The sequence below is a fragment of the Lampris incognitus genome, chromosome 20 (genome assembly GCF_029633865.1).
Source record: "Lampris incognitus isolate fLamInc1 chromosome 20, fLamInc1.hap2, whole genome shotgun sequence".
Taxonomy (NCBI): domain Eukaryota; kingdom Metazoa; phylum Chordata; class Actinopteri; order Lampriformes; family Lampridae; genus Lampris; species Lampris incognitus.
Genome location: NC_079230.1, coordinates 18,048,875 through 18,073,701, shown reverse-complemented (window position 1 = coordinate 18,073,701; position 24,827 = coordinate 18,048,875). Strand labels below are relative to the sequence as shown.

General features: G+C 44.2%; 1 protein-coding gene across 1 annotated transcript; it reads left to right on the top strand.

Annotated features, from left to right (window-relative positions):
* Nucleotides 1-78: 78 nt before the first annotated feature.
* On the top strand, nucleotides 79-23,873 carry si:dkey-9k7.3 (circularly permutated Ras protein 1). The gene is made up of 19 exons (XM_056300271.1): nucleotides 79-182; nucleotides 3,421-3,478; nucleotides 3,671-3,748; nucleotides 4,509-4,631; nucleotides 8,126-8,212; nucleotides 9,007-9,092; nucleotides 9,246-9,473; nucleotides 9,816-9,866; nucleotides 10,716-10,805; nucleotides 16,954-17,105; nucleotides 18,628-18,709; nucleotides 18,950-19,080; nucleotides 19,355-19,439; nucleotides 21,248-21,354; nucleotides 21,738-21,850; nucleotides 22,092-22,203; nucleotides 22,642-22,782; nucleotides 22,921-23,014; nucleotides 23,494-23,873. The coding sequence occupies exons 2-19, from the start codon at nucleotides 3,421-3,423 to the stop codon at nucleotides 23,572-23,574; spliced, it is 1,899 nt and encodes a 632-aa protein (XP_056156246.1). The 5' UTR covers nucleotides 79-182; the 3' UTR covers nucleotides 23,575-23,873.
* The last annotated feature ends 954 nt before the right edge of the window (nucleotides 23,874-24,827 follow it).

Genomic DNA, 24,827 nt, shown 5'->3' with positions numbered 1-24,827 from the left:
TGACTGGTTTCTTTCTGCTCTCACTTCCTGACTCACACATCTTACAAGGAGCGCAGCAGTTTGGACTTTAATCACTCACACACACACACACACACACACACACAGATCTCAGACATAAGGTAAGGTGGAGTGCACTTGTTTTCAGGCGCTTGCTGAGCGACAGGACACGGATCACACAAAAGGTAAATGTTCTTTTGTTGTATTGTGCGTTTCTGGTTACCAGAGAAAGTGCAGGGAATCAGATATTGTAACATGATAATCTGAATTACTATGGGTAGGCTACAAAGTAATGAGGTGTCCTTTCACTCTTGTCTGGCTATGTAAACTCTGTGTGTGTGTGTGTGTGTGTGTGTGTGTGTGTGTGTGTGTGTGTGTGTGTGTGTATGTATGTGTGTGTGTGTGAGATAGAGGATGCCAACCCATACTAGCACTTGGCAATCTATCAGTTGTTCAAAAGGCGGCTGAGTTGTGTTTTCGTCCAGAAGTCCAGGTGGCTACTGACTTTACCATTAGCCAGGCTGAGGATCTGTCTGGGTTTGTTGAGGATCTGTCTTGGTTTGTTGAGGATCTGTCTGGGCTACATGAGGACATGTGCTTGGTAGATGCCATACTGACCGCCGCTGGGTCGTTTTTAAAGACTCCTAGTGTGTATCTAAAGAATTGATGAAGACGGGAAAGTAATGATAGACCGAGCTCTCGTCTCCCATCTTTGTTGGCCCTATGAATTTTGACCATGGCCAACATTTCACTATCGTCAAATAACATCGTCGTGCTTTCACCAGCTGCAGTACATGACGTCACTTGTCAAAATGTGTAGACATGCTTACAATTCTCTCGTTTCAGGCCGATTTTTTTTTCAACAAAATGTTGTCTTGCTTTAATTGTCTCTATCTGTCTCATTCTCTGTCTCTATCTTCCTCACACTATCCTGCAACATCTGTCACTTTCTGTTTCCTTCCGTCTCTACATCTCTTTCCAACTCTCCCACTTATTCTCTCAATCTGTTATCCTCTCGCTCTCTCTCTCTCTCTCTCTCGAAGCGGAGTGGAAGTGCGAGCGAGGACGGAGTGGCAGCGTGTTGCTTCGGTATAAACGAGTTTATAAAACGTACTTTTTTTCTATTTTTCTATCCGTCTTGTCCTTTTTCATATGCTTTTTTTTGTTGTCTTCTAGTTCTATTTTCGGTGACAGATCTGAGTGGAGTTGTTTTGTTTTTTGGGGCCCTCAGCGGGTCAATATGGCCGTTGTGGGAGGTGGATGGACGGCGTTTGAAAAATTGACACGCCGGCACGCGATTAAAGTGGCTCCGGTGGTCAAATGCTCGGCGGAGGAGTGCTGCATCGCGCTGGGCGGATATGGAAGCATAAAATCAGCATCCGGTATGAACAGTGCCGTGATAATGTTCATCGACAGTGTTGATGAGGTCAGCCAGGTGGTGGACAGCGGTGCGGCGATTAAGGCCACTGGTTAATCCTGCCACGAGAATCACCATTTCTAATGTTCCCCCGTTCATGAGTAATGCCGCATTAGAGAAGGAGCTTGCAAGATAGGGACAGCTAGTGTCCCCGATAAAAATGGTCGCTTCGGGTTGCAAGTCTCCTCACTTGAGACACGTTGTGTCCCACAGGAGACAAGGCTTCTTGATTCTGAGAGATAATGCGGAGGATTTGGATCTGAAGCTTAAGTTCAGGATCGACGGTTTTGACTACATTGTGTTTGTTACATCCGGCATGATGAAATGTTTTGGCTGTGGGTCTGAGGGGCATTTAATAAGGTCTTGTCCCGACCGGAGTGAGGGTAGGTCTGATCCTCAAGGGCCGCCTTCGTCTCCCGATGCCACCATGAGCGGCGCATCTCCGGCTGAAGGCGGCGCTGCCGAGTCGGCACGGGGCAGACAGGAGGCCGGGGAGCGAGGGGCAGGAGAAATAGACCAGGTGGCAGGTTGAGCAGGTTAAAAAAAAGATGATCACAATGAGAAGGTGACAGAACTTGAACAGGCGGAAGCTGACGGAAATGAAAACAGTGAGAATGGGGAGTGTAGCAAATTGGCAGGCCGAGATATGAAGAAGCAAATACAGCAGACTGCTATTAGCGTGGCAGAGTCTGTACTTGAGGAAGAGGAAGAGATGCTGTCGGATGATGAAATAAAATTAAAAAAGTCTATTAAAAGGAAGCCCAGAGAGGATAGACAGGACAATTTAAAAGCGGAGGGTTTCAAAAGGTAAAAAGCCATCCTCTTCTTCACCTTAGGAGGACACAAAAGAAAGTGACTGTGAGTTAGTTTTCACTCCTCATACACTGGTGAACACTGTAGGGAGCTATGCTCTCCTGAAAATCAGGAAGTTTTTACAGGTCACTAAGGGTTTGAGGGTGGTCAAGGTGGAAAATTATTTTCCAGATTTGCAGCTTTTTGTTGACTCAGTCAAACGTTTTGTAAAAAACACAGGAGATTTGGAAGTAAAAACTGACCAGGAAATCTCCAGACTGAAAAAATTTGTACAGAAAATGAAATTGCAACTCCTTGATGATGCTTAAGACGAATTTGGTCGACGAGTGTGTTGCACTGGAAGATCTTCCTCTTACTGCTGCTGGAGGAGCCACTGATTCATGGAGTCTGGCTGGATGTCCACGACTGGTGCTCTCCAGGACTTACCCAGAAACTGGTCTCCACCACAAACATCACCCTACAGAGCAGAGCTTCTACACAGACATGGCATTTTTTTTCCAGAGCTGGGGTGGTATTGTGCATAGTTGGAGTTGATGAAGATGTTTTTCTTTTTTTAATTTGTGTAATGAGGGAAAGTCCTGGCTGTATTATTGGCTTTTCATTTTATTTCTTTGGTATGTAAATTGTGTAAACTCAACATCCATTGCACGTTGTCCCTCTTGGGAGAAAGCGATCCCTCCTCTGTTGCTCTCCACGAGGTTTCTTCCTATTTTTTCTCCCTGTTAAAGGTTTTTTTTAGGGAGTTGTGCCTCATCCGATGCGAGGGTCTAAGGACAGGATGTTGTGTTGCTGCAAACTCCCTGAGGCGAATTTGTGTTTGTGTTGGGCTATTTTATTTTGAATTTCTGTTTTTGCAAATACTTGTTAAGGCTACTCAATGGTCTTTTTTTCCTGACACTTTTTTTTTTATATGAGCTGGATGATAAAGAGATGATTGTGTTTGAGTATCAGCTGTTGGACTGTAATGTATTCTGAATAAATGTACCTTTTTAAAATCAAATCTCTCTCTGTCGCCATCTTCCTCTCTCTCCATCTCTCACTTTCCATCTTCCTCATTGTCCATCTCTCCATTTCCCTCTCGCTCTCCATCTTCCCCTCTCAAGCTTCCTCTCTATCTCCATCTTCCTCTCTCCATTTCTCTCTCCCCATCTTTCTCCTTTCTCTCTTTCCATCTCTCTCGCTCTCTCTCTCAGATGGAGTTTGCCTGCAGCTATGTAGTATGTAACTGGAGACCTGACATCAGTAGAGAAAGCAAGTTTCTGCATCACATCATCATCATTCCTTATATGCTATGTTCGCTTTCATAGTCATCTCTACTTTTGTACTGTGTATTCAACACACATTGGGACTACGTTTTAGTTTCCTTGTCAATTCAAATAACCCACTATGTGGAATCATATTAACTTTTTAACCCAATTTGTTATGTGACACTCATTTTCCCAGCATGCACCAGTGTCTCTCTCAGACAGTCTGTGTCTGAACATCAGTTTATCAACTCGGCGGCTGTCAACCATCAAGCAGGTGAATCCTCTGCCTCTCACTCTCTCCCTCTTTCCTCCCTCTTCCGTTCTTTTCTCCTTCTCTTTCTTTCTGATCCATGCTTGCGCCCTCCAACCAAGTCTCAGGTTCAGCAGTTTCTGTTGTTTGCATTTCTGTCTAGAAAGAGAGACTATTTACAATATATTCATAGTACAAATGGGGCAAATGTTTTTAACTGAGTTGTTATGACATTGTGAAGCGAGCTATCACACTCCCAAGAGTATTGTCATAACAGGAAAGAGAGTGTGTGTGTGTGTGTGTGTGTGTGTGTGTGTGTGTGTGTGTGTGTGTGTGTGTGTGTGTGTGTGCGCGCATGGGGGTTCATACTGCGTTGCATATGCAAGAGAAAAAAGGGCAGAGAGAGAAAAAAAGCCAAATTTTGAAGATGTAAAGATAAAGGTTAGAGAAGGGAAAGTACATATCATCCAATACACACACCTACTCACACAAGTCCTCCCTCACCCACTCCTGTTTGTCACATCTATCTCTCTATCTATCTGTCTGTCTGTCTGCGTGTCTCTGTCTACAGTATCTAAATAACTTTGTCTTGCTGCCTATGTGTCTCTCTTTATTGCACCGCTTTTGCTCTGTTCCGGTCTCTCCATCTTTCTCTCTCTCCATCGCTCTCTCTCTCTCTCTCTCTCTCAGGTTGTGTCTTCCTCTTAAATCATTATTTTATCTAAAGCCTGTATTGAAGGTTACAAATCTGTGCCGACCTCCTATCTCCTCCTTTCACCTGCAGGCCCCAGTGTTGTCCCTCCTCCGTTGCCCCCGCGACGCCTGAAAGACCGCAAGCAGCCTCGCTCCATCTCCTTCACCATCCCCCCACCACTTCCTTCTGCACCTCCACCTCTCCCACCCAAGGGTGAGCTACTGGTTTTCTCTCCCCTGTCCGCTTTCTTTTCAAACATCTCTTCTATCCCCCCCCCCCCCCCGTCTCTCCTTCTGTCTCTCTCTCAATTCAATTCAATTCAAATGGCTTTATTGGCATGAGGTAACAATGTACATATAGCCAAAGCAAGTGTCCAAACATTGAAAAAAGAGGGGGAAAAAAAGCCAAACATCAATTGGAAAACACCATTGAAAACAAACACACATAGAAACGTAGTACAACAAAGAAGCATAATACAAGACAAAAGAACACACTTTCATCGAATATGGCAGCAACAACATGTCAGGTGACTGTCACTCACTGTCCCTCACTTTATGGCAGGCAGCAACATACATAGACTGCTACCAACTAACAGCTCTTTGGGTCTTCCCCTTGTAGGACTGCTAGTTTTTCTTCATCTGGTAGGTTAAGAAAACCTTGTTATTGAGGAAGTGTAGCTCTTTTTAAGGCTCACTGAGGGTGCAGTGACAGCACAGCCTTTGCTCTGCAGGTTTTCCTGTGTCTCCCCTTCAATAGCAAGGCTGTGCTCACTCAGTCTGTACACAGTCAAGGTTCTTTTGAGTTGTTGATCGGTCACCATGCTCAAATAATCTGCTGTGGTGTACTGTCGATGTAGAGCCAGACAGCACTGCATTTTGCTCTGTGTTTTTGTTTGCCAATATGTGATGTAGTTTTGTTTTAACTGTTTGGTAATTTGATTGAGTCCGATTGGTGATGTGTTGTGTTCCCGAGGTGTGCTAATAGAGCAGGTTTGTGCTCTCAGCCTCGTAACCAGTTGAGTAAGGGGGTTCCTATTACTATTCAGCTCTTGGCATTGCAGGGCTTGGTGATGATACGAGAGGGAGTCACTTAGTTTTAGATGTGTCCAAAAGTTAACTGCTCTTTTTTTGTATTTTTAGTATTAGTGGGTATTGGCCTAATTCTGCCCTGCATGCATTGTTTGTAGCTTTCCTCTGGACAAGTAGGGGAATCTTACAGAACTCTGCATGCAAGGTCTCAATGGGGTGTTTATCCCATTGAATAAAATCTTGTTTTGTAAGTGGACCCCACACCTCACTGCCATAGAGTGCAATTGGCACAATAACGCACTCAATTAATTTACCTGGTATTTCTGTTTGTATATATCTTTTTGGTTACACTTTGTTAGGGGGTTAGAGGGGGTTGGAAATTACCTAGTAATAAGGTGGTAATTATCACATAATTTCTTAGAAATAAGGTTGAAATTACCTTGTAATTTGGGTTAGGGTTAAGGTTAGCTGTAAAATTACCTGTAAAAACCACCACCTTATTACTAGGAAATTACAAGGTAATGTCAACCTTATTTCTAAGAAATTGTGTGATAATTACCTTATTACTAGATAATTTCCGCCCCCTAAATAAAAGTGTTACCTTTTTTTCTTTTTTTTTTTATGGCATAGAAAGCTCAGCGTGCTTTCCCTCTCATCTCATGAACTGCTTCATTAAAAGTCCAGTTGAACTTGGTTTTAATCCTAGATAGGTGTAACGTGTACAGTTCTCTACATGTTTTATACCAATTGAGAATTTAGGTAGAACGTCCTGAGATCTGGATCTTTTTTGGAATATCATTATTTTGGTCTTTTTGGGATTTACTGTCAGGGCCCAGGACTGACAGTAATCTTCTAGCAGATCCAAGCTCTGCTGTAGGCCATCTGCTGTGGGGGACAGCAAAACCAGGTCATCTGCAAAGAGTAGGCATTTCACCTCCTGATTGTGGAGAAGAAAACTTTTCTAGTATAGTAGCCAATTCATTGATGTAGATATTGAAGAGTGCGAGGCTGAGGTTACAGCCCTGATGGACACCTCACCCTTGGGTAAAGAATTCTGTTCTTTTTATGCCAATTGTTACGCTGCACATATTGCCAGAATATATTGATTTAATAATATCATATGTTTTACCCCCTACACCACTCTCAATAACTTTGTAGAACAGTCCTGCATGCCAAATAGAATCAAAAGCGTTTTGGAAGTCAATAAAACAGGCCTAAATTTTTGTTTTATTTTGTGTTATATATTTATCAGTTAGGGTATGTAGGGTGTAAATATGATCAGTTGTGCCGTGTTTTGATATAAATCCAATTTGGACGGGGACGCCCTTCCCGAAGGAAGGGGCCAATGTAACGAACACGGATGAATAGGCTCGGTAGCCCTTGGCTAATGGGTCGGGCCCTTTAGTCGACTGGTTAATGTTGTCGCCCGCGGTGTGGGAGATCCGAGTTTGCGTCCCGGCTGCGACGGTCCAGCCGGGCTGCCCCCTGAATTCGCTACAATATTGTTAATATTGTTTACTGCTGGGTTGAGAATGTCTTTACTGTAGGAGTATGTAAAATCCAGAAAGTTATCTAAAAGTGTTTGGCTTTTTGGGGTATCAATTGCTTACTGGTATTGTTCTGCACTGTTTTGGTCCCATCTGTATGAATTTCTGATATTGTACAGCTTACTGGGTTGTGTGTGTCATTTTAATGTCTGATCTTTTGATAAACAGGGTAATTTGGCTGTGGTCAGACAGAGGGGTTAGTGGTTTGACAGTGAATGAGCTGAGAGAGGAAGGGTCAAGGTCTGTGATTATATAATCTGTGGCCAAGAGGTGAACAGTAGGTGAATCTACCCAGGCTGTCCCCCCGTATCCTACCGTTGACAATGTACAGACTGAGGCTCTGACAGAGCTGCAGGAGGTCTCCTCCACTCTTGTTGATGACCTGGTCACTATTGTTCCTGTGGCGGAGAGTGAAAGGGTGAGAGATATTTTCATTGGAGATGTAAATGTCCCCTTGTGGATCTGTGAGGTCAGCAAGTGTTGCTGTGTGTGCGTTTGTGTCCCCACATGCGAGCACATTATCCTGGGCCTGGAAATGGCATGTTGCTGTCTCAAGGGTGGGGAAGATGTCCTCTGAGAAGTAGGGAGGGTTCAGAGGGGGAGATATATTTTGCACGGATAAACAAGTCCTTTTCTGTTAATAGGAGCTCTTTTTTTAGTTTTAACCGTATGTCATATTTGCCCATTTTTAGGGGGTCAGTTTGATTATGTATATCAGATTTATACCAAATGATTAATCCTCCAGATTCCCTACCTCTGTTGGTGTTGCTGTGTTTCTGAGATGGTACTATTATTTCTCTATAACCGTTGGGACAGTGGATGACAGTCAGCTTTACACCATGTCTCCTGTAGAATGATGATGTCGATATCTTTTTCTCTCCCTCTCTCTCCCTCTTGCTCACCCATCCATCCATCACCACTCTCAACCCATCTTTCATTTCTACTTAAAAGTTTTACACTTTGGTGCGGTTTTCATGAATGACTTACAATAAATGAGAGGTGTGGTGGGATTGGTGTCTTGTTCGAGGTCCATTTTGACAGGATACATGGCGTGTTGATGAACACGTTGTCCCGTCATCTCATTCCGTATCTTCCCATTCTTCTCTCCATGTACCTCTGCATCTCTCTGCAGGTGAGAGGGTTAGTAGCGAGAGCTGGCTGAAGGTGAATATAAACATCCTCTCTGTCAGTGTTGGAAAACTAGTGGACATTGACAGTGGTGAGAGGGACACACACACACACACACACACACACACACACACACACACACACACACACACTCTCGCTCTCTCTCTCTAACACACACACACAATCACTCACTCTCTCTCTCTCACACACATACACTCACTCAATCACTCACACAAACACCCCCACACAGACACGCATACTCACTCGCTCGCTCACTCACTCACTCACTCACTCTCTCTCTCTCTCTCTCACACACACACACACACAGATGCACACACTCACTCACTCACTCACATTCTCTCTCTCTCACACACACACACACACACACACACACACCTGGACACATATAGAAACAAGCTTTTTAGGTGCAATGATTCTTGTGTGTCCTTCGGTCCTTGCATAACACACGTGCAATTTCAATATTTTAAAAAAAATGCTGAGAACACAGAATGGGTTAAGTTGTGAAAGTAAACTTGCCAACCACAATATATGAGAAATGAATGAGATGCTGACGTCAATTCATGAGCCTGTATGAATCCCCATGATATAGTCGTAACTGGCTAGCACAAACAAACTGAGATTCGTTATCAATAGAAACAGCTGAGACATGGGTAGTTGTGCGTCTTTAGGTGATTTGTGTATCCTCAAAGCCCACAATGCATCTCTAATGTTTAAACTTGCACCCTTTGCACTCATGTTCTCCCTTTTGAAGTGTGTTTTTCTTAAGAAGAGCATGCTCTACAAGAACAAGAGTGCAGACCTATATTTTCTGGTTTTGGTTGTCGGAGACAGATACCAATACTCGTCATGTCTCTCTATAAGCAGCCTCCAGCCACCTGAGCTTTGAGAGCCCAGTGAATTGTGGGAGATGTAGTGCTGCCATGTCCTCTCTGAGCTCTGTACATAAAAATGTGAGTTCTGGTATATTTCCGTTTTGATTTGTTCATTCAATCATTCATCAGTTCATTCATCTGTTTCCTTGTGTTCAAGTTCATTGTGGTTTCTATAACCTGGCTAAGTCTACCCATCCCGCTCCCCCCTTCTCCCCCTCCTCTCTCCCCTAGGCGTGGGTTTGTGAGTTTTGTGGATGTCTGAACTCTCTCGGTGACCCAGAAGAGGCCCTCGGTCCGGACAGTGTGTATGCGAACGCTAGTGGAGGGGGATACCGGGTCCCGATGGCCCTCGACATCCTTCACCTGCCGTCTAAGACCGAGGATGACTACCAGAACCTGGAGAACACACTGGTGGTCTTCTGTGTGGATGTGTCTGGGAGCATGAGTATTACTGCAGAGGTGTGTATAGGGGCTGCGGGTTAGGCTGTTGTATTTGTTTGCATGTGTGTGTGTGTGTGTGTGTGTGTGTGTGTGTGTGTGTGTGTGTGTGTGTGTGTGTGTGTGTGTGTGTTTTGGGAGTGTGTGTTGTGTGGTTAGGTTTGTGTGTTAATGCAGTGGCGTTTGTGGAGATGTGTGTGCATTTGTGTGTGAGAGAACGAGAGATGGAGAATACTACGGCGGCTACAGGGTCGACGGGGAAAGGAATTAATGTGGGACAAATGGCAGTATTAGAATTAAATCTTTACATGTTTGGGTTTTTGCTGTTGTTAATTTTTAGTGTTGTCTCCACCCCATCTGCAGGTACCACCAAGCAACAGTAGGAAAGCCCCAAAATACGTATCCAGACTAGAGGTGAGACGGTTTGTTGCTTTAATCTTTATTACACAGGCCCGAACACACCAAGTTGAAAAAAGTTGTTCTCCTAGGGTGATTTAATTTATCATTTCATAGATAATGACCTAATCCCCCCCACCCCCACGTCACATTTGACCAAATTTCCCGCTGGCAATGAGCTAGTCAGCAAACATGAACTGAGACCTAGCTCTGCTCCTTCCTTGGTATAATTGGAACAAATTTTTGGGTGGTGGTTATCATTTTGGGTGTCTATGACTTAAGAATGCCCGGGGGCATCCGGGTGGCATAGGGGTCTATTCCGTTGCCTACCAACATGGGGATCGCCGGTTCGAATCCCCATGTTGCCTCCGGCTTGGTCGGGCGTCCCTACAGACACAATTGGCCGTGTCTATGGGTGGGAAGCCAGATGCGGGTATGTGTGCTGGTCGCTGCACTAGCGACTCCTCTGGTCAATCAGGGTGCCTGTTTCGGGGGGGATAGCATGATCCTCCCACGCGCCACATCCCCCTGGTGAAACTCCTCACTGTCAGGTGAAAAGAAGCGGCTGGTGACTCCACATGTATCGGAGGAGGCATGTGGTAGTCTGCAGCCCTCTCCGGATCAGCAGAGGGGGTGAAGCAGCGACTAGGATGGCTCGGAAGAGTGGGGTAATTGGCCAGATACAGTTGGAGAGAAAAGCAGGGAAAAAATCCCCCAAATAACCCCCGACTGTTGTTATTGTGCTTCCTCCTTTTTTCCTCTTCCTCTCCTTCCTCCTCCTCTTTCCTCACCTCCGCTGTTTTGTTTGTGGCGATGTTGTTTAAATTTATAAGCAAGCTGCTTATAAGCTCTTCTTAATTTTGGCAGGGCATTCAGGACGCCCTGCAGAGGGCGCTGTCATCTTTACTCCAGAGCTCACCTCACAGAAGAGTAGCTCTGGTGACTTTCAATGACGAGGTAAGGAAGGAGGGAACTCCAAAGCAGCTGATGAATTGCACTTGTTGTCTGCCCATCAGTGTTCGAGTACTTTTCCCACCTTGCTTCTACGGACTTTGAAAAATGGTGCCTTATGGAAAATGCGGTTGGCGAGAGTGAACGAGCAGCATCTCGTAGTGACATTTCCCGCTGCTGAGGTAGCCTTGAGCAAGGCATCGCCTGTTGCTGTGGAAGTTTAACCTGGCAGCCCCCCTGGTGAAGAAAAAACAACCTGTTGGTTTAGTGCCAGTGGCTCAGTGGTTAGCGCAGTCGCCTCACAGCAAGAAGGCCCTGAATTCGAACCCCGGGGTAATACAACTTTGGGGGTCATCCCAGATCGTCCTGTTTGTGGAGTTTGCATGTTCTCCCCGTGACTGCATGGGTTTGCTCTGGGTAGTCCAGTTTCCTCCCACAGTCCAAAGACATGTAGGTCAGGTGAATCGGCCGTACAAAATTGTCCCTAGGTGTGAATGTGTGTGTGTGTGTGGGGGGGGGGGGGCTGTGATGGACTGGCGGCCTGTCCAGGGTGTCTCCCGCCTGCCGCTCAATGACGGCTGGGATAGGCTCGAGCATCCCCATCCCGTGACCCTGATTAGGATAAGCGGCTTGGATAATGGATGGATGGATGGTTTAGTGCCTTGCTGAAGGGACACCTCGGTAGCTGTCGGTGAACACAACTGAGTACGGGGAGAAGCTTTTAATTTACCTTCCATGGGCAAATTTACCCAGCTGAGAGCAAACTACACCCTCAGCTTTGGCTTACAACACTGACGTGAGATTGGCCTGACAGTCAATAAACCCGTCAGAAACCCGTCCTGAAAACATATTCAAGAGTTTGTAATGACTCGTGCTGCACTTAAGAGTTTAACATGTGTGTCATCATCGCACTGCCAGCTCGAGGTGCTTTGCATTGTGTCCAACAAACAATACACAGCACTCTGTCTGTTTATATGTGACACAGTCAGATGTGCCGTTTTCTTCCACTAACAGCCAGCATCCCCTGCCTGTCAGTAACATAACGTCGGGTGATAAAAATGTGTTTGATGATAGTCACATGACGTTGCTTTCTTCTGATCACCACGTCCCCGAACACTGTGAGATCACTACTGACCATGACACTGCTTCCTGTCTCACGCCGTCACTTATGTTTATGTACAGCATTTCACATGCCGTTCACGTGTGCTCTGAAACTATAGTAGTCACCAAGATGATAAAGAACACACACACACACACACACACACACACACACACACACACACACACACACGGGTCGTATCAAGTCAGCACCTGAGACATCTGGTTCAATTACGCACATTAAATCACAAAGTTAAGGGGGTGCTCCTCTCGGTTGTTAACGTGTTGGATCAGTAATGTGGTTTGCTGCTGGTTGTCACTTGGGAAAGTTGTTGTTCAGCTTTTCTTAAAAGGCGTTTTCACAGTCGCGCCTGACAGATGTGCCGTTTGAACTCAACCCTGCTCTTTTCAACAGCGATTGCTGAATCTAACTGTACATCTTAACTTTGGAATTTCGCCCGCCTATGGGGTCTCAACATTTGGGGAGTCAGGGGTGAGGAATGATTGACAGTTGTGTGGCACTGGATGGAAAAAAAAGAAAAGCAAAAAGCATCCTTGTGTTGCTAGGAAAAGCATATTCAATTTCCAGTTTTTATGCAGCATACACATGTATTCTAATATTTGCAAACACTGTTTTCTGGCTGAAATTGAATTATTTGTCTACAGTGTAATTACACATATATACCACAAGAAATACCACAAGACTACAGTGTCTACAATGTAATTGCACACATATACCACAAGAAATTATTTGTCTACAGTGTAATTACACACATATACCACAAGAAATTATTTGTCTACAGTGTAATTACACACATATACCACAAGAAATACCACAAGACCGCGTGGTCTTGTGGTATTTCTGGTCTGGTCTACACTGAGCAGAGACTCAGTACAAACTCATGGGCCGACTTTCATCAACAGCCTTACCGATATGTCTGGGGTTCGACTGGGAAATTTACAAGTTGAGCCACTGATTAACAGCACAGGAAGCATGATTATTAACACCTCCCAGGTGTGTGTGTGTGTTTGCGCATGTGTGTGAATAGGTTTGCCCTGGGATTGAGCTGAAGGGTATTACCAGTGTGAACTGACAGATTTATGACGTACCCTGGCCTCTTTCACAGCTGTCTAGCAGATCAAGTTATGAATGGAATGAAAATTAGTCAGGGCCCATTTAACGCCAACATGAATACTTACATTTCTTATCCCCGCAAGGTATCAGGAACATACACAACATACAGATGACACGCAGAAACCCATACACAAATACAAATTAACATGGATTCTAGGTGCCTTTGGCTAATACAGACACACCCACTCACATCCCAACCAGAATCACAATCAGATGTATTTATTATGAGGTAGTTCAACAACACCCAAAGAATTTGTGCAAGGGGGAAAATTAACACTAAAACAAAAGTTAAAATAATAAAATTTATGATATGCTTTGATATCCTTCTAACTTTTTTATTTTAACTTATATACAAGATAAAATAAAATAAAAATAGATAAATAAGAATAAGTTACAATAATGGGGAAACACTTGAAATATGGCAAGTACTCTATTTACAACATGTTAAATTAGAATTTTAAGTTAAAGGTTATTTGCAGAACAGCGCAAGCTTTCTGCAAAGTGTCCATGTACATTTACAGGGGGAACACGGTAGGGCATAGATATATCACACAGTGTTTGTGCATGTGAGTGTGTGTGCAGGTATGCAGATGTATTTCATGTTGTGGGGTGGAGAGAAGGTCTAAGGCGGGATGGGGGTGCAGTGTCAGGACCTGTGGGTGTCTGTTCTTGTGGCATGAGTTTCTGGTTTTTATAGATGTTAGCCTCTTGCCAGAGGGGAGTGTTTGCAAGAGATCATGGCATAAAACATGCACATATATATATATACACTACCGTTCAAAAGTTTGGGATCACCCAAACAATTTTGTGTTTTCCATGAAAAGTCACACTTATTCACCACCATATGTTGCGAAATGAATAGAAAATAGAGTCAAGACATTGACAAGGTTAGAAATAATGATTTGTATTTGAAATAAGATTTTTTTTACATCAAACTTTGCTTTCGTCAAAGAATCCTCCATTTGCAGCAATTACAGCATTGCAGACCTTTGGCATTCTAGCTGTTAATTTGTTGAGGTAATCTGGAGAAATTGCACCCCACGCTTCCAGAAGCAGCTCCCACAAGTTGGATTGGTTGGATGGGCACTTCTTTGAGCAGATTGAGTTTCTGGAGCATCACATTTGTGGGGTCAATTAAACGCTCAAAATGGCCAGAAAAAGAGAACTTTCATCTGAAACTCGACAGTCTATTCTTGTTCTTAGAAATGAAGGCTATTCCATGCGAGAAATTGCTAAGAAATTGAAGATTTCCTACACCGGTGTGTACTACTCCCTTCAGAGGACAGCACAAACAGGCTCTAACCAGAGTAGAAAAAGAAGTGGGAGGCCGCGTTGCACAACTGAGCAAGAAGATAAGTACATTAGAGTCTCTAGTTTGAGAAACAGACGCCTCACAGGTCCCCAACTGGCATCTTCATTAAATAGTACCTGTTAGAGCCTGTTTGTGCTGTCCTCTGAAGGGAGTAGTACACACCGGTGTAGGAAATCTTCAATTTCTTAGCAATTTCTCGCATGGAATAGCCTTCATTTCTAAGAACAAGAATAGACTGTCGAGTTTCAGATGAAAGTTCTCTTTTTCTGGCCATTTTGAGCGTTTAATTGACCCCACAAATGTGATGCTCCAGAAACTCAATCTGCTCAAAGAAGTGCCCATCCAACCAATCCAACTTGTGGGAGCTGTTTCTGGAAGCGTGGGGTGCAATTTCTCCAGATTACCTCAACAAATTAACAGCTAGAATGCCAAAGGTCTGCAATGCTGTAATTGCTGCAAATGGAGGATTCTTTGACGAAAGCAAAGTTTGATGTAAAAAAAATCTTATTTCAAATACAAATCATTATTTCTAACCTTGTCAATGTCTTGACTCTATTTTCTATTCATTTCACAACATATGGTGGTGAATAAGTGTGACTTTTCATGGAAAACACGAAATTGTTTCGGTGATCCCAAACTTTTGAACGGTAGTGTATATATATATATATATATATATATATATATATATATATATATATATATATATATATATACATACACACACACACACACACACACACGCGCACGTTTGTTTGTGCATATACACAAAAGCACACGTGCACAGACACATACACAAGCAAAAGCAACTCTATGCTATGTGTAACAAGAATTTATGCAATCACATATGTGCACGTATATTGTAAACTTTAGAGTTCTGCACCAGAGCCATGTCACTTTTGTCATACAGTCAGCTGTATGCTATACAGACCACCACTTCCTGAACTTAAATGTACACAAAACTAAAGACCTATATTCAATTGAATACACTACAAAGACAAGATATTTAATGTTCAAACTGATAAACTGTATTGTTTTCTTGCAAACATTCACTCATTTTGAATTTGATGTCTGCAACACATTCCAAAAAAGCTGGGACAGGGGCATGTTTACCACTGTGTTCCATCATCTTTCCTTTTAACAACACTCAAGAAGCATTTGGGAACTGAGGACACTAATTGTTGAAGCTTTGTAGGTGGAATTCTTGCTTGATTCTTACTTGATGTACGACTTTAGTTGCTCAACAGTCCGAGGTCTCCATTGTCCTATTTTGCGCTTCATAATGCGCCACACATTTTCAATGGGAGACAGGTCTGGACTGCAGGCAGGCCAGTCTAGTACCCGCACTCTTTTACTATGAACCCATGCTGTTGTAACATGTGCAGAATGTGCCTTGGCATTGTCTTGCTGAAATAAGCAGGGACGTCCCTGAAAAAGATGTCGCTTGGATGGCAGCATACACTCACCGGCCACTTTATTAGGCACACCTGTCCAACTGCTCGTTAACGCAAATTTCTAATCAGCCAACATTTCCGTGAGAGTTTTAATCAATGGTTTGAAAAGTTTCTATGGAACACAAGCAGAAGTTTGTAGTGTTGTAAAAAGTAGGCCAACCAAGCCAAACCAGATCCAGTTGGGGGATGATGGAAAAGTACAAGTTGAGTTGACTGGGAATTAAAAGACAAACATCGCAAAGAATGTATAACATCCAAGGTGTGTGTGTAAGACCGAGAGAGACAGTTTTCCACCATGATGAGTGATATGAATCAGATGTTTGTTGTTCTGCCAAGACCTATCTAGACGCCACAAACACACACACACACACACACAGTATATGAATGAATGTAATTCATACCCGATTGCTCAGTATTACTTCTAACGTATGTTGTTTGTCTCCCCCCATAGCTGTCAACTATTGACGGTCAGAAGGCTTGAATGATATCTATCAAATTGAGAAATCAAAATTCAAAATGTTAAATTCTAACACCATAAATGTCTTTAACCAATCTAAAAATGATCCACTTCATTTTCTCAGAAAACATGTATCAATAGACAGACAGACGGAAAGCAGACATACTGACAAACAGACATTCATATGTGTGTGTGTGTGTATATATATATATATATATTTCCGTCTGTCTATATATACACACACACACACACACACACACACACACTCAGCAAGCACACTCATATCCTTCTGTCGAGAAAAAGTACCATTCAAAAATACATTTGGTTTTACTGAAGCAAAAATGTGAGTAAAAATACTCAGCGCTATATAAAATGTAACTTGATTGACTGAATGATCTCTGCAGGAAGCCGCTACTGAATCACAAACCTGTTAAGTACAGTATTAGTAGACTTTTTTCTTTTCCTTACCCCTCACACCTTTCTCTCCTGCACAAATCAGTCCAAACACACAGAAAGTGGTTCGGTCTGTTATCTAGGGACGCTCTGACTCTTGACCTCCACGCTGAAGGCTGCTTGCAACATCATCAGCTGAGGGTGTTTAGTTAATGTACACTTTGCAGGTTATTCTAAACAATTGCATTTGCATGTTTTCTTTCCATTTCCCTGTATGTACTCCTCCTGTCCTTTCCATCCCTTCACAGGTGGTAGTGTATGGCGATGGGACCGGTACTCCTCTTCCTCTCAGGGACTGGGCCTTGGTGGACTACGAATATGTATGGCAACAAGGGGTGACCTACAGCAACCCACATTGTATAGCGGAGAGCTTCCACCAGTTATCACAGAGGGTCAGAGAGTGAGTGACTCGCAGCAAGCGTGTCTTCATGGGGCTGTTGGTTTCTGTGTACACATGTAGCTGTTTGTGTTTGCAATGGGGCTGAACAATGGATTGTTTCAGAAGCGACATCGCGGTACACACATGTGCAATACTTATACTGCAGTGTAAGTATTGCACACGCTAAAGCTCTTATTGCTTGTTAGAAAACGAAATCTAGAAGGGTCTGATTTTCTTATGGCTACTCTTGAAGACAAAATCGAAAACCCCCCTGCTCATTGCTACAGTGGTAAATTCTTTGCAAATGGAGCAGCTGAGGATAAAAGCTGCACACATCTGGTAAAATAAATGTAACGCCTTTTTATTCTTTCATATTGCAATACGTATTGCAGAAAACCGAATATAACACCATGGTGGGGTGTCCGGGTAGCGTGGCGGTCTATTCCGTTGCCTACCAACACGGGAATCGCCGGGTCGAATCCCTGCGTTATCTCTGGGTGGGTCGGGCGTCCCTACAGACAACTGACCGTGGCTGCGGGTGGGAAGCCAGATGTGGGTATGTGTCTTGGTCGCTGCATTAGCGCCTCCTTTGGTCGGTCGGGCTGCCTGGTCGGGGGGGGGGGGGGACTGGGAGGAATAGCGTGATCCTCCTGCGCGCTATGTCCCCCTGGTGAAACTCCTCACTGTCAGGTGAAAAGAAGCGGCGACATGTGGAGACATCTGGTAGTCTGCAGCCCTCCCCGAATCGGCAGAGGGGGTGGAGCAGCGACCGGGACGGCTCGGAAGAGTGGGGTAATCGGCCGGATACAATTGGGGAGAAAAATCCAAATAATAATAATAAACCAACCGTGTCCCAGGCAACATCAACATCCATGCAGTCCAGAAGATCGTCCTACTCAGAACAGCCCACATATTACGACAAGTACTGTCCTATAGTGCCTCAGCCCTCAGGTCCATAGTTTGGACCAGACTCTACAGGATCTAAAACAGGAAACATGAAAGAAATGATGATAATAATAATAATACCACCATGTTGATTTTCTTTCTATTTTTTTTGTTTTTGTTGCTTTGTTCTCTCTGTTTTTGTGTGTTTTTGGCGGTGTCGCTTTCTTTTGGATATGTGTTTTTTGTCTTTTTTGTTACACTGCTGTGGGCTGGGAGAAACGAAATTTTGTCTCTTTTGTGTATGAAAGTACATGACTGAGATGACAATGAATTGTTTCTGATTCTGATTTGTATTTTTACTGCTTGTCAGACTTTCTACTGTCCACATTTAGGTGTGGTGTGTATTAAGTGTGTGTGTGTGTGTGTGTGTGTGTGTGTGTGTGTATTTTATCCATGGGTGTGTGTGCATGCGTGTGTGCATGTGTGTGTTTTGTCTAAGTGTGTGTATACGTGTACATGCATGTGCGTATGTGTGAATGTGTGTGTGTTATGTCTAAGTGTGTGTATGTGTGCATGCATGCATGTGTGTGTGTGTGTGTATGTGTGTGTGTGTACACGCTTGCTCTCAACCGTCCGTCTACTCTGTCTCTCTCTAAAGGCTGGCTGAGCAGGGAGCCACCGCTCTTGGTCCTGCTGTGCTGGTCTCAGTTGCGATGGCGTCCAGGTACCCCGGGTCAAAGGTACGACTACTTTATATTTACAGTGTGACCGACCGTATCCAAAAAGAAAACAACTTTAAAACACAACATCTACCATTTGGAGAATAAAATGCAACTCAAGAGAATTGGAGTAATACAATTCATTAAGATGCCTGTAAAAAAACTAACGTGCTGCAACAGCAGAGGAGATGTCAGTACAAAGAGCCAAGGCTGAAAATGACAGAGGCCATTTTTAACGGACTTGATTATCTGTGTCTTCAGGTCATTTTGTGCACCGATGGCAGAGCCAACATTGGACTTGGCGAGCTGGAGCAAAGTCTCCAGTCTCCTTCCTCCTCGTTCACCACGCCATATTTTTACAGACAGCTGGCGGGCCAGGCAGCACAAAATGAGTGGGGACACACACACACACACAAGCCATTTACAAACCCAGGTTTATACATGAATGCTTAAATACAGTCGCACAAACGCACATTATTTTTCACAACTGTCTAACTTGACAACACACAGACACTATGTCTGCTCTTTTCTCAGTTTAGACAGGTGACATAATCCTCCTTTATCACAGCCATCACTCTGGTATCTCTCTCTCATGCTCCCTACCTGTCTTCTTCCCTCCCTCCCTCCCTCTTTCATCTCTCTCTCCTCTCCCTGTCTTTCTCTCAGAGTGATAATATCAGTGATGTCCTTTGAGGGGACAGACTGTCAACTGGCTCAAGTGGGGAGACTGGCTGACGAAACTGGAGGCAGGGTGAGACACATGCACATATACGTGCATGCCTGCACGCACACACCTCACCCAGACATTCAGATACATTCATTTGGACCGATGATTTGAAAAACAGACTCACACAAACAGGTGTATGCACCTGAACTATTGTATGCACACACACAAAAAAAGCTCCGCTTCCTCTCTTTACTCTCTGCATATGTCACTCCATGTTACTCTTTCCCCCCTAGATTTGTATATGTTTCATTTCCTCTTTTATTCTATTTATTTATTTATGTATGTATGTATTTATTTATTTATTATCCCCCCCCTTTTTTTCTCCCCAACTGTACTTGACCAATTACCCCACTCTTCCGAGCCGTCTCGGTCGCTGCTCCTCCCCTCTGCTGATCCGTGGAGGGCTGCAGACCACATGTCTCCTCCGATACATGTGGAGTCACCAGCCACTTCTTTTCACCTGACAGTGAGGAGATTCGCCAGGGGGACGTAACGCGTGTGAGGATCATGCTATTCCGCCCCCGAACAGACGCCCTGACTGACCAAATTAGGCGCTAGTGTGGTGACCAGGACACATACCCACAACACGGGGATTCGAACTGGTGATCCCCCTGTTGGTAGGCAACCATGCCACCCGGACGCCCTGGCTCTCACTTCCTCTTTACACCACTCTATTCATCTCTCGCTTTATCTCTTCATCTTCCCGCTTGCCCTCAAGAGCTGAGAATCTAGCACAAATGTGAAATGCCAATACTTGCCTATGGGTACAGAGTCCTGGCATGCTGTGTATCTGAGTCAGTCTTTGAGACGATAGTTGAGATGCCGGGCAATCTGAGAGTCATAGTTTGGTGCAAAATGTTTCCTGTCTAAACTCAGGGGAGACTGTGCAGGTGTGCATACTTAACAAACAAGCACGTGCATAGATCGCTAAAAATTGATACCATGCACCTCTTGTTTGTCTTGCAAACTATCGAAGTGTTTTTAGCACCTTGTATGGGCCGAACATTAAACTGTGACATTTATTTACAATCCTGCAAACTTTTTTACCTTGAAGCGTTATCAAAAATGCCGCTCAATAGCAGGAAACGCACCCTTATTTTTGTCCAATCTATCAAAACAGGTTATGCTTCCAGTGTACTTAAGATTGTTCCGATTACACGTTTAATCGGAACAATCAGCAGCACAAAATGTCCACATGACAAATAGCAGTACAGACGGTTTGTAAGTAGTAACAGCGTAAACACTGACTGGTTCAGGATTACCACGGTGCACGTGTAGCACCTGCCCCATTATAAAAGGCACAGTAAGGGTGTGTTAAGAGTGTTGTTTGCATGAAAAGTGTGAAACATTTTGTATTCTCGTCACAGAAAAAGTGTGAGGTCATGCAGGCTTGAACGAGCCACCTCACCCCCCTGCTGAAATTGTGCAGAGCTGGGAAAGCCAAGCACTGCTAAAGGAAAACAAAGGTGCTTAGTTAAACCTTAGTCAGCGGAGGGTGTTACTGGGCCAAGTATTCAGTCTTTGCCAGTAATGGGTGCCGCAGAGGTTTTGGCTGCAGCAAACCCAGACTAGCTTCCCTGTTCCTCCTCCGGCCTTAGCCACATTCAAGGCAATCTGCAGTACTTAGTTCTGCTTACTAGATGGAATTCTGTTTGTTTGTGACCCACGTTTCCATTCTGTCAATGGGTAATTTTGTCTGTCTGTCTGTCTCTGTCGGTCTGTCTGTCTCTGTCAGTCTGTCTTCCTCGGTTAAAGCGTTAACCTGTGAACTGTCCAAAAAGGCTCCTTTGGGTTCGGTCTTCATATAGACTCCTTGTCTCTCACCTCTGCAGGTCAACATCATCAATATCGGCACAGTGGCCACAGAGATCCAGTCAGCTCTGTTGGACAATGTCCTCGCAACAGGAGTTACTTTAACCCTTCTTGCCCCTGATGGAGTGTGAGTGGACTATGGTCTATCTGCTGGGTTTAGCAAGGCATTAAACCCATTCGCTCAATTTTAGGAGGCTGCTGGGTGGTGCAACCCTTCTTCTTCACAAAGTTCTTCTCTTCCATATTTGATGTTGGAAAAATAATAATTACCGAATTAACACTGTTCAAACATAAAGTGTCAAAATATATTGTAGATTAGATTGTTAGCTAATATGGCACATGCATTAAGACATATTCTATAAAACCTTGCACAGTCTGGCATGCAGCTTAAACAAATCAGAGATGCAGTCTCTCTCTCCTCCACCCCCCAACTCCCCTCCATGCTCTTGTTTTAAGTGTACTGAGATCTGCAGAGCCATGTGCATTGATTTGTCGAGGTCTTCTCCACAGGTACTTTCCTTATGAGGAGGACAGCAACCACGTGCTGATCAGAGAGATAGGCAACGTGACAGAGGGGATGGAGGTCACCTTCCAGTTTGCTGTCAGACCAGAGAGAATGGAGGGTAAAGGGCATGTGTGTGCAACAGTAGGATATCAAGTGCAAATGGAAGAGTTTACGAATGAATGTTTTGCATGGTGTGTTTTAAAGAACAACCAAATGACAGAACCAATAACTTGGGGGGGGGGGGGGTCAAGTCAAGTCAAGTCCATTTTATTTGTATAGCCCAATATCACACAAAAACAAATGTATTAGGTTTGAGGTCAATGTGTGTGTGTGTGTGTGTGTGGTGTGTGTGAGAACAGGTTTTCTGCAGAGAGAGAAGATACCTTTCCAGCTCCAGTTAAGCTTCAAGACCAGAGACCTGCAGAGGGTCACACGCATCATCACTAAACAACGACGAGTCACAACCACCAAGTACACACTTTGTGTGTGTGTGTGCATGCGCGTTTAGCAGAGGGATAGGAAAATAGAGAGAAAAAAAACCTGTTCTAAAAATGTGTCGGTGGTGTCTTCTAAGGATCAAATAATTAACATTACTATCAAGAGAGCCAATATTAAAATATTTCCCTCTAATCTTCCTTTTTAATCTTTTCTCTATTCTCCCTTTCTTGCTTTGTCTTTGTGTCTTTATCTCTTCACATCACACTCTTTCTTTCTCCCTGTCTAGCTGGGCATGTGGCAAATAAATCAGTTAATTAACAATGCACAGGGAATATAGTGAAATATGATGAGTATAATACAGCTCATGGTAATACAGGGTTCAGTGTGCTGAAGATTACCTGTCTGTCGATAATCTTTCATTCTGTCTGGCCACCTTTCACCCTCCCTCTCTCCCTCTCTCTCTGTTCTTAGTAGGGTTAAGCCTGGCAGTCTGAACATGTCGGTGTTGGCTGTCCACTGTGCTCAGCTGTGTGCGAGGCTAACAATGGAGAACAGGGTAGACGAGGCACAGAGGCTACTTAGAGCACAGCAAGACCTGCTCCGGGACATCAGGTGTGTGTGTGTGTGTGTGTGTGTGTGTGTGTGTGTGTGTGTGTGTGTGTGTGTGTGTGTGTGTGTGTGTGTGTGTGTGTGTGTGTGTTTCTAGTTGTGTGTTCTGATTTGCTGTGATCTCTCTGTTCATCTCTGTAGGGGACTAAGCGTGGCCCATGAGCAGGAAAGTATTTACAGTAACTGGATGGAGTCCATGACAACCATCTGTGACAACCTCTCCGCAGAGTCTCCGGTAATTAACTTATCAATTAGTAATTTTTAATCAATAAGTCAGTGGGAGAAGTGTTCGATTTTCAGTCATACGTTATTTCCTTTATGGGAGCACAAAATGTGTATTTATGAACATAAAAAAGCCTTTGGAGTAGCAAAATGCTGTCAGCACTGCATTTGTAGTATCTTGCATGGGCGGGCATGCACGCACGCGCGCGCGCACACACGGTATCCATCTCTTAAGTGTTTCAAAAACTATGCAAAAAACACTTTATCTTGCAAACACATATCCAATTTTGCAAGTGGATCTCCCATTTATGTTAAAACCAACACCAATGAAATTCTATAACTTCCTCGTCTACATGACAGGGAAATTATTTTGTACCGTAAACTGCCGTATTTCTTGGAATATTCACACATTAAGGAAAAGGGACATGATGTCCAAATTAAGAATCTGGGGGATTATTTTATCTAATTTGTCAATTTTATTCCCTTTTCTAGGCCCTGTCAGATGAGGCAGCAAAAGTAGTTTACCAGATGAAGAGAGCCAGAAGTGTGTGCAACACCAAATCCAGGAAATGAGCGGCAGCTTGAAACAGGAAGCCACAGATGGAAAGCAGATAGTGTGCAAGAGTTCACCATTGTAATCTTACAGTCCATAGGCCTGCTACCCAAATGACTCCAGGGCCTCCTTTACACCGGGTCAACCCACACCTCATATCTGGATTTGTGTCTAGATATGATTCAACCTGGGTTATAGTTACACCTACCATCGCCCACATCGAGATACGACTGCGCTTTGCTGCAGAAAACGCAGGAAGCCGCATGCGTTTTCCTACCTCACAAGCATATATGTAAAGAAAACCCGTGTCTACGGGGCAGGTTTGGCTCACCACAGTAAAAAAAATGTGCTAAATTGCACTGTTATTTGCACTTTTTCTCAGTTTAAGCTGAGAAATGCTGTAACATGAGATAAGGTGAAAGTAACTGAAACGAGTCCGGGTCTGTTCCGCTTTACCACCAGTCTAATGGTAAGTGCATGTATGGAAATGTACCAGCAACATCTGCAAACACAAACAGACCCACACAGCTACTGTTGTGGTGTTCACAGTTGTGGTGCATGACTAATCAACTCAGAAGATAAGGAAACAGGTCATAGAGATGGCATAAAATCAGATTAGATGAAGATTTTTGTTTCAAATGATGTTGACCCCCCCCCCCCACAAATACTGTCATTGTTTTAAATGTACCAACACTTTCTTGGCTTCCGTGTCACCCCACCCAGCCATGTCAGACTGTACACGCCAGCGAATGTGTATTTCTGCTTACGTTTATGTTTAATGTGGATAAGAAACGCACTTCCTTTTACCACCCCCCCCCCTTTTCTCCCCAATTGTATCCGGCCAATTACCCCACTCTTCCGAGCCGTCCCGATCGCTGCTCCCCCTCTGCTGATCCGGGGAGGGCTGCAGACTACCACGTCTTCTCCGATACATGTCAAGTCGCCAGCCGCTTCTTTTCACCTGACACTGAAGAGTTTCACCAGGGGGACGTAGCGCGTGGGAGGATCACGCTATTCCCCCTGTCCCCCTCCCCCCCGAACAGGCACCCTGACTGACCAGAGGAGGCGCTACTGCAGCGACCAGGACACATACCCACATCCGGCTTCCCACCCGCAGACACGGCCAATTGTGTCTGTAGGGACGCCTGACCGAGCCGGAGCGAACACGGAGATTTGAACCGGTGATCCCCATGCTGGTAGGCAACGGAATAGACCACTACGCTACCCGGATGCATGTGTTTTGTGTGGTTGACTTAAATCCAATTACAATCCC